At 40.7% G+C, this 17,077-nt stretch overlaps 1 protein-coding gene across 4 annotated transcripts in view; it reads right to left on the bottom strand.

The window, feature by feature from the left end:
- Positions 1-6,277: 6,277 nt before the first annotated feature.
- Positions 6,278-17,077, bottom strand: part of otud7b (OTU deubiquitinase 7B) — a 46,058-nt gene continuing 35,258 nt past the window's right edge. Inside the window, exons 3-12 of one of the 4 annotated variants that reach the window (XM_031279558.2) lie at positions 16,562-16,732; positions 16,128-16,358; positions 15,539-15,640; positions 15,005-15,132; positions 13,166-13,272; positions 12,645-12,772; positions 11,824-11,973; positions 10,558-10,675; positions 8,842-8,920; positions 6,278-7,815 (exon numbers count right to left, since the gene is read on the bottom strand). In XM_031279558.2, the coding sequence (XP_031135418.1) occupies positions 6,319-7,815; positions 8,842-8,920; positions 10,558-10,675; positions 11,824-11,973; positions 12,645-12,772; positions 13,166-13,272; positions 15,005-15,132; positions 15,539-15,640; positions 16,128-16,358; positions 16,562-16,732 (2,711 nt within the window). In that variant the 3' untranslated portion in view covers positions 6,278-6,318. The remainder of the gene's footprint in view (positions 7,816-8,841; positions 8,921-10,557; positions 10,676-11,823; positions 11,974-12,644; positions 12,773-13,165; positions 13,273-15,004; positions 15,133-15,538; positions 15,641-16,127; positions 16,359-16,561; positions 16,733-17,077) is intronic. The other 3 variants (XM_031279560.2, XM_031279559.2, XM_031279561.2) reach the window with 3 other exon arrangements.

Here is a 17,077-nt window from a genome sequence, read left to right as displayed (position 1 = left end):
CATCATGTTATACAGTATATCCAAGTACACTGGTCGTGGGGAATTGCAGCTACTGCTGCTTTGTAATGTTGAGTTAAATTGATCTTGTAGCTTATTTTTGTTCTTCCTATTTTATTTCATATATTTCTAATGATTATTAAGTTTTACTCTCTATTCATATGTATTCATGTCTGTCCTTGTGCTGCAACACCCAAATGTATCCTCTGTGGATTAAAAAAGGCCTATCTTATCTTATCTTATCTTATCTCAGGTAATTCAACTGCTTTATACAAACATTGGTAGTTTAACCCATAACAATATGCATTTTATAAGAGTTAATCATATGTCCTATATGTCTAAAAAGTGAAAAGGTCAATATTTCTCTCTGAAATGTGGTGAAGTAGAAGTATTAATTATGATTAAAAGGAAAGTACCTCAATACTGTATAATGTATGCAGGTACATGCACTTAGTTTCTTTGCACCATTGCATTTATAAACCTCCTCTCAATTTGTATAATTACTTTCAAGTTAGACTCCTTAAACTCAAACTGTCCACGCTTGTTATTCTATCTTGGCCTTTGTTTTGACATTAATTTCCTATATCTGTGTCCTTTGTTGACACGCATGATAAATCTTTGTTTTAAGTGGATCTCATATAAATTTGACTTTATTCTCCAATGGCATTCAATGTTATGCACAAATGAAAGAGTGAGGTTTGATAGGTTTCACAGTGAGTGCTCTGGCATTGTAAGCAAGCCAACATCCATAAAACCATTCAACTCTTGACCTTTTTGGTGTTTCAGTCTTACAAAACCCCTCTTAAAAAAAACCTGAAATGATTCTGTGAATTTACCATCTACAGTCTCTTTTCGGTCAACAGTACCTTTTTGTGATCCTTTAGCAGGTCTGTGTTGGAACTGGCTCCTCTCTCATCCAAACTTGTGGAAAGAAACCAACAATAACTCGCTTCCAGGCAAATACAGGAGGCCAATGCAGAAATTCCTTTCCAGAGAGAACAGGGACAGTTTGAATAATCCTGAGCGACAGTGTGTCCTGCTTAACAGGTGGGGAGACGGTGTCCTTGTGAACTATAATAGAGAGAGGTCTGGATTTTTTACCACATGGGAAACTGTTCAATATTACATAAGGCTCTCCAATTTCTCTAATACATAAAACAGTCCCAGACACAGGACCTTGCATCATCTGAGCTGGAGTTATTCAACAACGTATAATGCAACCAGGTGAGGGTAATACCGAATGACACAGATAACAAATAAGCATTTACAATAAAATATATGGCTGAGCTCGGTGTTTATCTATTTATTTTTATTCCAATGAAATGTCTCCAACTATTTTAGTTTCTCTGCAGCTCCACGTTAAAAAGAATGATGATAATATGATCCTTGTTTGATAGATAAAGTAATTCTGTTTATAGAGTCGAGAGCTACTATATATAACAGTGACTCTGGAGCTGGTCGGGATTTAGTGCCTTGCTTAAGGACACTTTGGCAGGACAGATGCTTTCTGGTGACTCTGTCCAGTTAAAGGACAGTTTCACATCATTACCCGAAAACCTTAAACAGCCTGCAATTGAGGATTATTTAAATTTTGGAATAATCTGTCAGTTATTTTCCCATGGTCTATAAAGTGTTTGAAAACTGTGAAAAAGAGGACTTCTTCAAATGCTTGTTTTGTCTGACCAACAGTCCAAAACCCAACTATATTCAGTTTACTATCAAATAAGACATAAATGCAGCTAATCTTCACAATTGAAAGGCTGGAACCAGGGCTTCATTAGTCAATTATCAATGGCCGATAATCCCAAAATATTCCAGCCAAGTGCTGAGATTTTATGTATTGACATTTTAAATGTGTAAATTCATCTTTATGTCATTACATCTATTAATGTCAATTATATTTTTATGGAATTAATCCCATTTCAGTGATCATTTATGATCCAGATATGTTTATAACAGTTTTTTTCATATGAAACACAGAAAAGACAGGAAGCACAGCCTTCTTGAAATACAATGAGAATTTATTCAAACGGTGCAAAAAAATTAATAATTATAATAATAATAATAATAATAATAATAATAATAATAATAATAATAATAATAACCTAACATAAAATCTGATGTTCTTTCAATCCAGATTGCACTGTCACACAGCCTTAGGGCTCTCCTCTCAAAAAGAAAACAAAAAACAAACATTAAAACGATAAAAAACAAACATCAAAATACCAGGACAACTGAAATCAAGTTAAAATAATGCACAAATTTGGTAAAATGGATTGCCATTTACATGCAACAGTTCCAGTCCCATGCAACTCGAAGTATTCCATGTTAATGTCACTGATGATGAATATTCTGCTCACACAGAAAATACAGTGTTGTACAATATATAAAAATATATCAGTTGTGTCGCAAAACTAATTCTGAGCCATTTCTCTTCTGGTTTGGAGGAAACGAGCTGGGTCAACGAGAACGCTGCTGTCATGTTTTAGCATAGCACGGATTGGTGGCTGTAGAAAAAAAAGTAAACAAAATGTAGAAATCAAAAAAAGCAACCAAACAAATAAAAGCCAGACCGCTAGACAATTAGCCATGTGAGAAAGAACATCCTAAAATGTCGCAACTAAACATTCCACAAGGAAACCTATTAAAAAATCTCACTATAAATATATATTCTCAAATGGTGTCTCGTTAGGTCAGCATTTAGGAAATACGTTTGCAATGAGAGAGCCTCGAGGATCAAGAGGCTCGTCTGGGAGTCGCCTTCGACAGCCAAAATGTCACTTTCTGGTAAACACTAAATCCAGCTCTAACAAGCGTGTCATCCATACCTGTTTCAGTATCCAACAATATACATTCTTACCCTTTTAAAAACACTGTAAAACTTCGGGCTTACAAAAATAACTTGGAACATATTTATACAACCTCTCATTGTTTTTGTTTTCTTAAATACAAAACAGTGTTTGTAACCTGTAACGTCTGATGTCTTACATGTTTCTGAGGCATCCGTTTCATTGCAAAAAAATAAAATGGTTTTGTAAGCTAATTATTACTTTGGAGGGAGGGAAAGAGTATGCACACGTACACATTTTTTTTTAAAAACAGGCATCATCTTCCCACAGTAAGGGAACACTTGATGGGTATTGTCTAAATTAAAATGCCAGTGCATGGACACACACATAAACACAGCAAATGCACGGTTCTTTTTGGGAAATAGCATGATTTAAGTGTTTTATTGTCATTAAAACTCTAGTGTTACTTTAAATGCACAGCAAATAAACTCCCTTCTTCCTTGACCAGCTTTAGCAACATCGAAAATATTGTTATAGTGTTACATAGTGTTGAATTAGCACTACTGAAAATAATTCCCCAATATTTTGGTTATTTTTGTTTGTAGTTTGAGTGTAGGTCGCGAGGGTAAGCTCCAAACACGGAGTTAAAAACAAAAATAAAACAAGAGTGCCCTCAACTGGGCAAGGCAGTGAATTGCATACTAAATTGTGCTTTTCTAGACTTAATGCCAAAGAACAGATTCAATCAACAAAAGTAGGGCAACACAGAGTCACACTAGCTCAAAAGAAATTCCTCACCATGGCTTATTATAGGAGAAATAATCACAAATATTTAAGTAGCCTTTTTGACGTTAGTACAACTAAAACAGCTTTAAATTTGATTGATTATTATAAGGAAGACTCAAATAACATCAGCCCGTATCAACTAGTCAATATGCCCAACTGAAAAGAATCATTATCTCAATAGCTTCAACACGATTTAAAAAATAATTATAATTTGTTAAATTTGGGGGCAGTAGTAGTAGAGACTGCAGGCAATGCAAGCAGTGGATACTTGATGTTCGTCTTACACAACGTTCAAACAGGATTGTGATGCCACGAGGACAAATGCTGAAAAAGGCAACTAGGAAACTGAGTTAGATGGTGACGCTGGCACCAAAATGCTTTAGCTCTACAGTAACTGAATCCTTTAGAGAAACCCTTCTAGCCTGTGCCCCTGATTCCCCATGAACAGAGGTGGCAGTGTCTGCAGAGATGAACAAAGGACAACAGTCAGGCCACTTCAAAAACAGTAAAAACGTTTTGTATCTATGGACATCAGGAAAGTGCTTGAATTTGTGCAACAAGAGAATACGCAACTGGACTTGGCGGGACGAATGCCAGAAAAAAGAAACGGCCTTCAGTAGAACTTCAGAATTTGCAGTGTGCAACCAAACCAATTAGCATTAATTTTGTCTATTAGTGAGGATGACATGAATGTATGACTTTTTTTGTGATAATGAGATTGTATGAAACAATTTTTTTTTTTTTTTTTTTTACACTTCTCAACCACCAGAGCACAGAGGGTTTGTCATTTCAAAACAGAGTTTCAGAATCATAACTTGTGACCAGAATTTCTTCTATACAATGTGAATGTTATTGGGTATCAACATTTGCATCATGCAAACAGAAATTGGAGACAATTGTCACAACTGCAGACGTCCTCACTGATTTAGAGCAAGTTTGTCATTTGCTTAATAACAAATTGATAATTTGCTTTACTTCTCTGAAATCCAAAAATGTGTTTAGTCACATTTAAATAATTTAACTTTACAGCATGTCACGCATTTGACGGGCATCTCCAAAAGCTGTTGTGCTGGATGTTGACATTTTGACTTTGTAGTGTGAAGTATTGCATGCCGATGCCAATAATCAAATGCCTCAACACCAACCATTGTTACAGAAAGAGGAAGCCCAACCATGAAAGAGAAACATTGCAACAAACATATTAAATACTCTGGATCAGACTCTGGGAACAGTATCTTACTGTAGTGCTATGTTGCTATGTTGCCTTTGTTCAGCAATGCCTGGTTAACAATGTGGCCAACTGCATTTAATCTTTAAAATGTTGACATCTTTATAATCCAATTTATAGATGTATACATTGTGTTTTGCCAAAAGCATAACAGCGCAGAGCAGTTGTCTTTAATGCATGGGCATTTACCATATGTGTTTGCATTCTGGAGCATTAGCACCACAGCAGCCTACAGAACGCTTAATCATTTGCATTGCATGGTAGTTTCAATTTGCATTAAGCAAATGGTGACCGACAAGGATTCATTCTGCTGTTTCGAGGTACATATGACACAAGCATCGAGTAACAGTAACACTGAAATCACCCTAACCGGATGTGACTTCAAAATACTCAAACATCCCTTAATTAACCAATCCAAATATATCACAGACCACAAATGTAGTGGAGACACTCGTGCCTTTACTGTTTGTGCTTGCATGTCTGTGTATGTAGTAGTGTGAACTACTAACTTAGTGTATATGCGTGCCAGTACTGTATATACGTGTTGATGAGTGTTATGTATGGCGCCTGCCATATACATTCTCTCCACTAGGAGGAGACAGTAGCAAGGCGTTAAACTGATAAAAGGAGGAGAGCCTGCAAAAACACACACACGCACGCACGCACGCACGCACGCACACACACACGCACACACACACGCACACACACACGCACACACGCACGCACGCACACACGCGCGTACGCCTGCATAGGAGCCACAGCAAAATGTAACAGAAGTGCAGTTAGTGTATTCTATGGTCTAACATGTGACCCCAGCAGCCAGAAACCACCCTGCTTATTCTGTAGTCATGTCTGTCACTACCCGATCCGTACTAGAAACCAGATTTTCAGGTCCTATCCCCTGACCAATGGGATATTCATTTTATCTATATTCTTGTAATTTATTTTATGCCTTTGTTGTTTATGTAGCCAACCGTATGCTTGTTTGTTTTTTTTAATTCAGTGCTTACATGTGTTCAAGTTGCTTGTTTAGGACTCTTGTAATTGCTCATATACATATATATATATATATATATATATATATATATATGCTTTTTTTTTCCTTCTCTTCGTTGGGTGAGATTGCTTCTATAAGCCCCTAGTGGGTTTCTTAATCTGACCTGCACAATCTTTATTTTATATTACTTTATTTTCTTGTGTTACTGTTGTCTTGATTTTATTGTGCAAAATAAACACAATCAAATCCTGACCCTAACCATTCAAAGTCGATGCCTAACCTCAACCATCTTCGCACATGCTTAGAACAAATCCGGTTTCCAGTACGGATCGGGCAGCCACAGTGTCGACTCTCTGCCACTTTCTGAGGTCGTCTATTCCAACAGGAAGTGACACAGCTAAAAAAGGGAGGGAGCTGGTTGTGCCTTTCTCTTGTCCATTCAGAGGCTGATCCGCCCCAGCCGTTATATTTTTTTACTGAAAAAGGCCACTCATCAAATTCAAGCCATAGCAAAGGTCCATTCAGAACCTGTGGATGGCTGGTTCTGGCTCTCTCTTCTTCAGCTCTTCCCGGTAGCAGTAGGAGCAGTAGTTGCCTGTTTCGGGGTGTCCGTAGTAGGTGCAGGTAGGTGTCCGACAGCGGGTGGACTGCAGGCTGGCCAAACCACCGGCACTGCCCAGTGAGTAGTGTCTGACCGGGGGTTGCCCACTCCGAGAGTCTAAGTTGGAGCGCATGTCCCGGAAGCCGTTGGTGTAACTCCCACCAGCGGGTTCAGACCCAGGGTAGTCTGGTGGGTCAAACTCAGGGGGATACGAGGGCGCAAGGCGCGAGGGACTCAGGGATGCGGGGCCTTGTGAGTTATTGTACTGGGGATGGGAGGGACCCTGCGTTGTAGGGCAGTGCCGGGGAAGGGTGGCGTAAGAGGGCAGGCCGGGGTAGGAGGTTGCCAGGGAGCCACCAGCTAGCTGGCGCCGAGTATCCATGTAGCCGTGCATATGAAGGTGCTGGGTAAGGGGTGCTGAAGCAGGAGTCTGGTCTATGAAGGAGGGCCGGGGGATGGGCACAACACCAGAATACATAGAGGGGCTCAAAGGAGAGGGCTTGAGTTGGTTAAAGGAAGGTGACAAGTTCTCCGACAGCTCCTCTTTGGCCTCATACGGCCGGTAGGTTAGCTCTGTACCGCCAACTGTCTCTTTCTTAGGTGGCTGGATGCCATTGGTGACGCCCTTCCTCTCTGCATCACGCCGCTGTTGTTCTTGCTCGGCCCGAAAGCGCTCCTCTGCATCAGCAAGGTACCGCTGGATCATCTCCTCCTGGAAGGGCTGCCGGTTGCTGGTAGTCAGAAGGCTGGCAAAGATTAATTTCCTCTCACCTTGCATGGCGGCTCGCAGGATGCCCAGGCTCACCTTGACATCAGCACTGTACTTGTAGTTATCGCTCTCAGTACTGCTCCCACCACTGCTGCTCATGCTGCTCCCTGTTCCATTGAGACGCTCACTACCTGAGGAGGGGGAGCCTTTCCCAGAATCCTCTGAGGCGTGGGCTGAAGGTGAGCTATCCTTGCTGCCCTTCCTCCCCCTAAACGAGCCCTTCTTCTTCTCCACACCCTCCTGCTTGGCACCTCCAGCTCCAGCATTCTTTCCTGTCATCAGTCCGCCCACGTTCTTCTTCAGCTTGCTGCCCAGGCTTTTGCCAAAACTGCCAAGCTTATTGGCCACAGAGTCTGCCCTCTTCTTGTCTTTATCCTTGTCCTTCTCCTTCTTGGTTTTGTCCTTCCCTGCTGTTCCTGTTCCTGTCCCCGCCCCCGCCGAGCCACTGCTTGAGGAACTAGATGAGGAAGAGGAGCTGTTCTTGGCCAAGGACCCTCCTCCATTGACCGTTGATCCTGTGGTTGTTTCTCCGTTGCCATTGGAGCTGCTGCTGACTGACTCCTTATCTGACTCTCCTGAGTCAGGAGGTGTTCGGGCATCCTCTCCTGCTGATGCTGTGGGAGACTCGGGCTGGGCCAGAGGGGCTTGCTGCAAGGAAAGCAGAAACACAAGCTAGTGAAAAAATAGTGTAGAAAAATGCACATCAGGCCCTAATCCGCTGACAATATGACAATGGAAATATTCATAAGAAATGGGGAAAAAAGAAAGTCACATTCAGGCTAAACTCTAGCAGTACAGACACATACCCTTCAGGTATGGGGGAAAAAAGGACGTGAAAAGAGTGATTCATAGAGCTGTTTTGTTGCAGACCAATGCAATACACAAATGACTCAGTTTCCAAATGCCTTTTCATATCTACCAGCATGGTAAGGAAGCTCTAAAATAAACAATGCTTTATTTAGAAAAGGCATGACCTACATGATGACGCTGATCTCAAACAAGAAGCAGTTACAGAATGTCCTACCTTTCAGCAATAATGAGCATCACACAGCTATCCTCTGGTAGCATTGTTTTTATCAGAAAAATCCCCTTGCATTATAATGTAATACATGGTTTCCTGTATTGCCATCAGTCCCTGCAGCTTAACCATTAAACTGCTATTAACTTGTCCTTCCAAGCTTCCTTATGTTAGCATGTGGCACACAAGAGGAGCTTTGTCAGTGTTTGCATGGCGTGACTTTATGACCTGAATGGCCCAGTGTAGCTTGTTTTCACATACACTTTGTACAGCAGTCAGGGGACAGCTGGTCTGATGGAAAAGGGAAAAAATATTTCCCTTGTTTATAATGAGTGTGGGAAATGACTACCATGACTACCAACTGCTTTGGCATCTGTCTGATAATTAGATTTAGAATTGGGGTTTCTTTTTTTATTTCAAAACTCAATTTGGCTAGTAAAATACTGAATGAGTCTGGGGAATCCTCTACCAGCCTTCATGGTTAGTTAAACATGATTCACTTAGCTTTTGTATCACCAATTTAAGGTGTCTGTCACAAAACCAGGTTGTCCAATAAAAGTTATGATGAATCCTGTTGTCTTAGCTGGCTTTCTAAACGTCCCTGCTGTAGAAGAGCAAACATGACTCAGGATGTATGTGTGGACTTTCATATTTACCTCACAGGGCAGGGGCAGCCAGGTGACTGTCATGTAGCTGTGTAACATCTGGAGCTTGGCCTCCAAAGATAAAGCCACACTGGGAGAAAGGAGAGAGAGATAGAGAGAGAGAAACAAGTCAAAACTTAGTGAGAAGACCAACACTTGCTCCAGTGTTGTATTTATGGAAATGCAATTACTGTTGTTTAGGAAATTGATGTTAACCAGTATTGGACAACAGTCAGACGCAGGATGATACCAGAGGCTAATGTGCAACAACAGAAAATAGATCCAAAAGAACACGCAGAGGTAGCCAGCAAAAAGATACGTAATTCCAGAAATCAATGCAGCTTTAGAACAAGAAATAACCTAGTGTGTATGTATACAGTATACACAGAGGTTTTTTCCATAATAAATAAATTAAGCTGTTTGCTGGGATAATGTTAAAGTTTGCTAACTTGATATACTATAAAATGTTGGTACTCTTCCTTCATGTAGAATGATAATAAAACTGAATGATTTGAGTGCAGCTGCTTAAAGAAAAGAACAAGATGGCGGCGCGAATGCATCGTGACGCTCCGTGTCTCTCCAGATTTCACCGCACATGGACCAGCAGGTTCAGAGGAAGCTTCTTTCCTGTGGCTGTCACCCTACTGAACTCTAGCTCTGCATCCCGGAGACAACCAACAAACTAAGCCCCCAAACCCCCTATCCCACCCACAGTGTCCTATTTATTTATTTACAAATGTATATACTGTAACTACACTTAGCCTACATAGCCATATTCTACTGCTCTTCATACTATTCATCCTGCACATACACTTATTCTCACTACTCTTATAATGTTACTGTTTCTGCACTACACTGGTACTGTTAACCCACTGCACATAGCTGTACATACTGTATCTACATATCTGTCTATATGGTTCATACTGAATATCCATGTTTTTCTTAGAATAATTTACTACTATTATAATGTTACTGCTGCTGCATTGTACCTATTTGTACATATTTGTACATGTTTTTCATACATTGTTCATATTACATTGCCATATTTATTCCGCTCTTATAAGGTAACTGCTAATACACTGCACATATTTATATTTAATTTATATTACTCTAAACCACCTTCTGTAAACCAACTGTACACTACTGTCTACACTGCACTATATTTCTTGTCCTGTCTATACTTGAATATCACGTTGCACTTTTCTGCTCTTTTTGCACTTCTGGTTGGACGCAAACAGCATTTCATTGTCTTTGTACTTGTACTCTGCACAATGACAATAAAGTTGAATCTGATCTAATCTAACAACAACAACAACTGGTAATTTGGCTCTGAATGGTACAGTAAATAGCAAATGCACTAAAAGCCAACCACAGTGTCATCAGCTGACGTAAATAAGGTGGAAAGTTATTTTTACCGAGCTGCTATTTTGGCGCTCCTTCCCTGGTTCCATTGATAGAAGGTATTTAGAGCTAATCTTATTATCACTGGCACTGAGTGTGACTTATCGGGAGTCAGGGGTCAATCCCTAGACACTGACACTCAGTGCTAAAGGGACAGGTGTCGATAAGGGAGTACACATGCAAGTGAACATGCGCCACTCTCGTTTTTATCTGTATCATTTGTGACCCTTGACAGCACATCTGACAAATCCATTTGTGAAAGGCACCTTAATATGAACATATTTGACATGACAAACATAACTAAGAATTGTTTTTAGGAGAACATACCTTGCTAGCATCACATTGTCTGCGTCATCCTTGCCCCACTCCCAATCTTTCCCAGGGTCCACAGCAAAGTGCAGAGGCAGCATTTTGTGCTCGGAGTCAGTGAGAGGGATCACAACTGCTGATAGAGATGGGGAAAAGTATTCTTAGAAAAAAGATCAAACATTTGAATCCAGCACTCTGGATTGTCTGCAGACAGAAATCCTTCTGAGTGCAATCAATTGTTTCACTTTCTATTTTAACATTTAGTCTGCAGCGTCTGACCAATATTGTCTTTGGATGGTCCAATCAGATATTTTTAGACTGGTAAACAATTCAATGTCTGGGCAATGTCTTGCATTTCAAAGATAAACTTGCACAGACTTCAGTGTGAGCACAAAATTCTACTTTTCTAAAAGGTGAAAAACAGCATTTCAATCGACATAGTCATTTGCAGTATATTAGATCACAATAAAGTATTTTTTTAACTACAAATCTGCAAAATATTAGTCAACTTTAACACAGGAAGGTGGCCATTTGTTTGTTTGGTTTTGAGCTAGAGAGATTTCTGGATATACTCAAAAGCCCAATGGCCATTAGTTACCATTCTTAAAGTGCTCATGTTATGCTTATTTTCAGGTTCACAATTGCTCTCATAATTGTTCATAAGAGCTCTCTGTTTTAGCTACAGAGTGAGGCATCTCACTTCTGTTCCATCTTTGTTGGGAGTCGCACATGCGCATTAGCTAGGTAAGGACTACTAGCCAGTCAGAAGCAGTATGAGGGCGTGCCACGCTAGCAGCTAGGCGAGCATTATAACGTGTGTTACTAAGTGACGCATGTTCGTCACGGAAGTAAAGGCTGGACTACAATAGAACTGTTTGGAGCAGTTTGTGAACAGTGTTTTCTGTTGGAGATGGTAAGTCCCTTTGGGGTGGACTTTGGGCTTTTTCACTTTGTAAACCTATAACATGCACAAAAAAGATATATAACACAATAACGGAAAGGGAAAACGCCAAAAATCAGAATATGAGCACTTTAAATAAACCACTGAGGTCAACATTAAAAAAAGACTGACCCATCAAGCAAAGGCACTACGCTGCAAAGTGGGTCCTAGTGTAATGTATTGTCAGAAAACTAGTTCTAAACTTTGCACACATTCAATTCAGGAATTTATGTAAAAGTGTAACACCCATAATTGATGATTTTAAAATGTCACCTGCTTACTAGGATGCTGCTAAATAAATATATTACTCAGATGATATTAAGATGAATGATGCAGAGCATTACCTTGCTCTTTGGAGCTGTCCCTCTGCTCCATGGAGACCAGGGCAGAAAAGTGTGCCTGGTCGTATGCCAGGACCAGGGGAGAGCGATGGCACTTGGCAGCTGGCACTTCCAGTGGTAGGTAGATGCCTCCGAATGGGATGGGAGCAAAGGCTAGGGAAGAGTAACAAGGACATTAAACATCTAAAAAAGGCGATCTCAGCACTGTTTCCCAGCAATACAGCACACTAGGAGGATTTGAGCCAAAAATGGGCATTCACCTCTATCCATAAATTAAACCAGTATTTCACTTGTTCGAGGTTAATTTATATCTACTTTCAAGGTTCAGCCAATTACGAGTGTTTCATTAATTTCATAACAAGACTGTTGTCACCTCATTAAAGTATCTTAACAGTGCAATGCAAATTAACAGCTATTACAATTAACAATGGTGAAAAGATGACAGTTGCTTCAGCTCCAGTTGCCTTTTTTATTTTAAGAAAACGTTATATGTGTATGCACTTTTGTTTTATGCGACAGAAATGGATCACACAGTATTTGGCGGTAGTTTCTATTGTTTGTTTTACCTTGCTTGAGATACCAGATGGGTGGTGTTTACTTAATTAGGACAACTCAGGCAAGTCATTAGTCTCTGACAACTTAGTCAAAAATGTTTTCTTCCAAATTCTCTAGTGATTTTCTGCCAAGTGTAGTGTAAATTATGTATGTGACAAATCTAATTTATATGAGAAACAAAAAGGATGAGTTATATGATGAAATTGCGAAAAATATTATGAAATTCAGAACATAATGCATTAGCAATGTGAGGCTTCGGGCATATTTACCCTCTCCTCCCGAGTCCCTCAGCATGGTGTCAGCCACCACCACTATGGGTCTCCTGAGGACGTGGGCCAAGACAAAGACGTGAAACTCCTCTAAACTCTCGTACACTGGTTCATCTGAGGACTCCGCCCTGAAGACAAGAACAACACGGCCTTTGGTTAACAGACACAATTGTTTATAATGTTGCAAAACCAGAGATAATGAAAGTTTGGATGAATTGTAATGGATTTCTTATGAGTAATAAAACCAAAACAAAAAAGTCAATTGTTGACTTTTTGGTGAGCCACATTCATAAACATATCAAGGTGAAGCCACATTAACTAAGAGTTCGTATTGTGGAGCTTTGTCAGTATATCTAACCCTTTGAACTCATGCCTGTTACAATAAATAACAGATTGACTAAAAGGAGGGCCAGTCACTCAGTTCCGACTGTGAGCGCAGTTGTTTGTTCATGAATAAAAACATGAGTGTGACTAAGTGTGCGTTGGGCTAACAGTCCCTGCATTGTCCAACCAGACCTTACCCGTTGGTGCCGTTGGTGCTGTAGTGTATTCTCGGCTCACTGGAGGCGAGCTTTAACAGTTCATTCCACTCTTTCTGCCACTCCTCCTCCGTGTACACCAGACCGGACTGAGGAGAAAGGAAGGAAGGACGGACGGACACACACACACACACACACACACACACACACACACACACACACACACACACACACACACACACACACACACACACACACACACACACACACACACACACACACACACACACACACACGCGCCATTTAGAGAGGGAGTGTCAAATGTCACAAAAGCATGCACTGACGTTATGGCGTCTTCCCACAAGGTTACATACTGACAATTAAGGAAAGAAATTTAACTAGCGCCTTTACAAACCCTGTGTCAGTCTCACAGTAATAACGGAACCCTCATCAATATAATGTTTTAACCTCCAAATATGAAGAAGGAAATGGCTCAACAATGTTTTTTATACTCAGATTCAATGTCCCTATTCACCTACACATTACAATAAGACAAGAAAGCATCCCAGTGCAGCCACAGTTCTCTACTGCTGGCCACTGTGCAGCTCCACTAGAGCAATTTTGGTTTAAGTGATCTGCTTAAGGACACCTCTGTGTAGTTGTTGAAGAATGGCTGAACTGAAAGGCAGTCATTCGTGTGGCATCTCCTCTGTGGGTGTCTACACATTGCCTGCAACCACTTTGGAAACATACTCAGTGTGCTGCTATGCTTGCTTTCATGGGGAGGAGTCATTGTGTTCTGTTAAAAAAAAGGCTCTAAAGAGCCTCTTTTTGCATTTGTAGTGTTGGAAGCAAAGTGCAGTGCATACACAACTCAAACACTCCCTTTCTGGGGTATTAGTAGAATATCAATAGTAGGTGGAGGTACCTGCACTTACAGATAAAACTATCTTAAAACCACTGTTTGTATTTGATAAGGTCATCAGCATGTTGTCAAGACTGCACAAAGCGACAAAAAGTGAAAATCAACTGTTAAAGACGAATAAATGCCCCATGACAAATTAGAAAAAAGCAACAGTGAACTGACGTTACCCCTTTAATGAGGAAGTTTACCAAGAGAAGGAAATCAGTGCTAACTATATCGAAATGATTTTGATCATGTTTTTAATTAACATTTAAATCATGCCAAACCTGTAGTGCAAACTTTTAAATGTTTTGTTGTTGCAGCAGTTGTAGTACCTGTACACACATTCAGTGGACACTTTATTAGGTACAAATGTACAATCTAATGCAATCCAAACTGTTCTGCCATACAGTCTGTTTTTATAATGTTGCCTTTAATGTTCAGTTTTGTTTTTGTTTTTTTACACTGTCATGGAGGTTAGGTTAGGGTTAGGTATTAATTAAATGAAATGTTTTAGCATTGGGGTTATAGTTAGCGGTGGTGTTGTATGGGACTGCATTACATTGAAAGGTGTTTCTAGGGTGTTCCCCCTATGTATGTAAATGGAGAGGACAAACAAATTAGAAACACCTCTCAATATAATAATGTCCCGTACAACACCACCTTTAAATAACACCTCAATAGAAAACATATAACTGGATTTGCATGAAACACAGAAAACTAATAAGTGAGCTGTGTGCATCTGACATTGCAGATGTGTGGGCAGCTGTGGGTAGACATGCTGGTATAGGAAGCATGCCAAGGCTTTGACTTGTCCATTGTCCCTGTTTATTCTTTCCCTATTTGATCAAATGAGTCAAACAAGCAACATTCTGAAGTTCACAAGCTTCTCCATGCTTTAGACTACCACTTCCCTCATACAGTCATCACAGAGTTACAAAAATGGCATAGAGAAATGTGCAGCCTGTATAACAGACCTCTTTGTTCTGCTGGGTCTGCTGCCACCTCCACCTGCGCTTCAGTGCCTCTCTCTCCAACCCGTGATCCATCAGCGCATACAGGGATTTCCGTAGCATCAGGTCCCGGTCATGAAAACCCCACATACCTGCATTAGAAAATATGTTTAAAAGACACAAATTATTTTATTCAAAGATCAAAATAAAAAAATTAACTGTAAACCAGTGAATGAAAAGCTGAGTTTGTTGCTGTTTTTTTTTTTAACCTATGAGTATCTTTTTTAAAAGAACAGGTTAAGCACATGAATATTACTTTTATATCTACTACCCAGGAGAACAACAAGGGCTTGAACAATGCCTGCACATTAGTTAGGACATTATTAATTTCCTGTGCTAGGGCTCCTAAGTGGGCCACAAAGGCTAAGTGAATGTGCACTGCAACATTGTAAAATGCAATTAGTGCTTAAACCAACAATGAAGCGCTCTCAATAAATGCTAATGGAGTGTGAACCTGCACGGTATCGGGGTCTTGTTTGAAAGGTCTGTGATACTCACCAAGCGAAGCGGCATGTAACAGGCAATTTCCGTCTCCGCTTGTTGCAAGAGGCAGCAGATTCTGACAGTTTGAAACCACTTTCGTCCACCAGTTCAGTCGCCCTGAAGGCAAATAAGAAAAACTTAACTCGCCTGTTTTTAATACAAATATGGCACAGTTTTAATTCAAAACAACTGCTGTGGTACTTCACAAATGGTAAAAATAAGGATGTTTTGAAGATAATCATATTGTAGCAAAACTGGATTTCCATGTTGGCAATGTGCAAACACTTTCACAATATAAAATGCCTTTATCACAGCAGACATTTCACTTGTCAAAATAAGAAAAGCCCAGGAGTTACAAATTACAATGGCTCTGTTCCACAGTGAGCCAGCAAGCACAACATATCAGGACCCTGAAACCGAAGCAGCTGAATCGAATTCAGCCATCATTAATAGGAATCCACTGTAAACCTTTCAGTGTAGTAGCTCTGCATCTACAGAGAAGGCATGGGATGTCATAAAACAAATAGCTGCTCTTTTTTAACCAGCAGGCCCTGTGTGCAAATCCTAGAATCTCATATGTGGGTTGGGGTTCAGTTCTTCTCACCTGCATGCTCCAAGGCCACCATCATCGACTGCTCGATGAGGTCCCTCTCGATGAAGCCACGGAAGTCATCCCGATACACGGTGAGGTCTGGTAGTTGGAAAGTGCACAGGGGCGTGTCCAGAAGTGGCTCACTACTGCTACCTCCAGTGCTTGAGACATGAGAGCGGGCCAGCGACACGATGGTTGAACTGGCGTGGGAAATGCCCCTCGACAGACGCTTTTCTGTAGCTGCTAAAAGACAATGGCAGAGGATGTGGAGAAAAGGTGGTACCTAAGTATATTTTTTACAAACTACATTAGCCATTGCTGATAATTGCCTGGGCGTGCTGTCGGGCACTTCAAATTGGTGGTATGTCCTCATTTAACACCACTTATTGAGCCCAGCACTTTAAACTAGTGTGGCTACCAAACATCTCACTTGCTGGTGGCCTCACCTTGCACCACATCATCTTGGCGGTGGAGTATAGGCCGCCCTACCCTGGCCATCTCCTTTTCGGGTGGCAGATACGACCTGTCCTCTGCGATTGAATACGTCAGGTTCCCAGCATGCACCTGTCTTAGCTGCTCAAAGTCACTGAGGGCAGCAGTGAAATCCCAGTTCTTGCCTACAGACAGAGAGAGGGATAGAGTCACCAGGTCCAGCCTGACATCCTGAATCTTGTTCCAATGTCGAGCAAATGACGCATCTTTAATGAGTTTTATTTACCATAAGTCAATGCAACCAATGCAACCATGAACGGTCTTATCTTATGTAAACTGTCTTATCTTATGTAAAGGCCACTGGCACATTCCTTCACTTGGGTAAATATCAGAATTTAGAGCACGTCTCAGCTCGCTGGCTTGCTGCTGTTCACTGCATTGCTGCTGTTCACTGTATTGCATTGCATTTTTAACCAATATTCTTATCTGCAACTTGGGTTCGCTGCTAGGCAACAGGAGCCCTGTTGACT

Source organism: Sander lucioperca, chromosome 10 (assembly GCF_008315115.2).
Source record: "Sander lucioperca isolate FBNREF2018 chromosome 10, SLUC_FBN_1.2, whole genome shotgun sequence".
In the NCBI taxonomy this organism is placed as follows: Eukaryota; Metazoa; Chordata; class Actinopteri; order Perciformes; family Percidae; genus Sander; species Sander lucioperca.
This window is presented reverse-complemented; position numbering and strand designations above follow the sequence as displayed.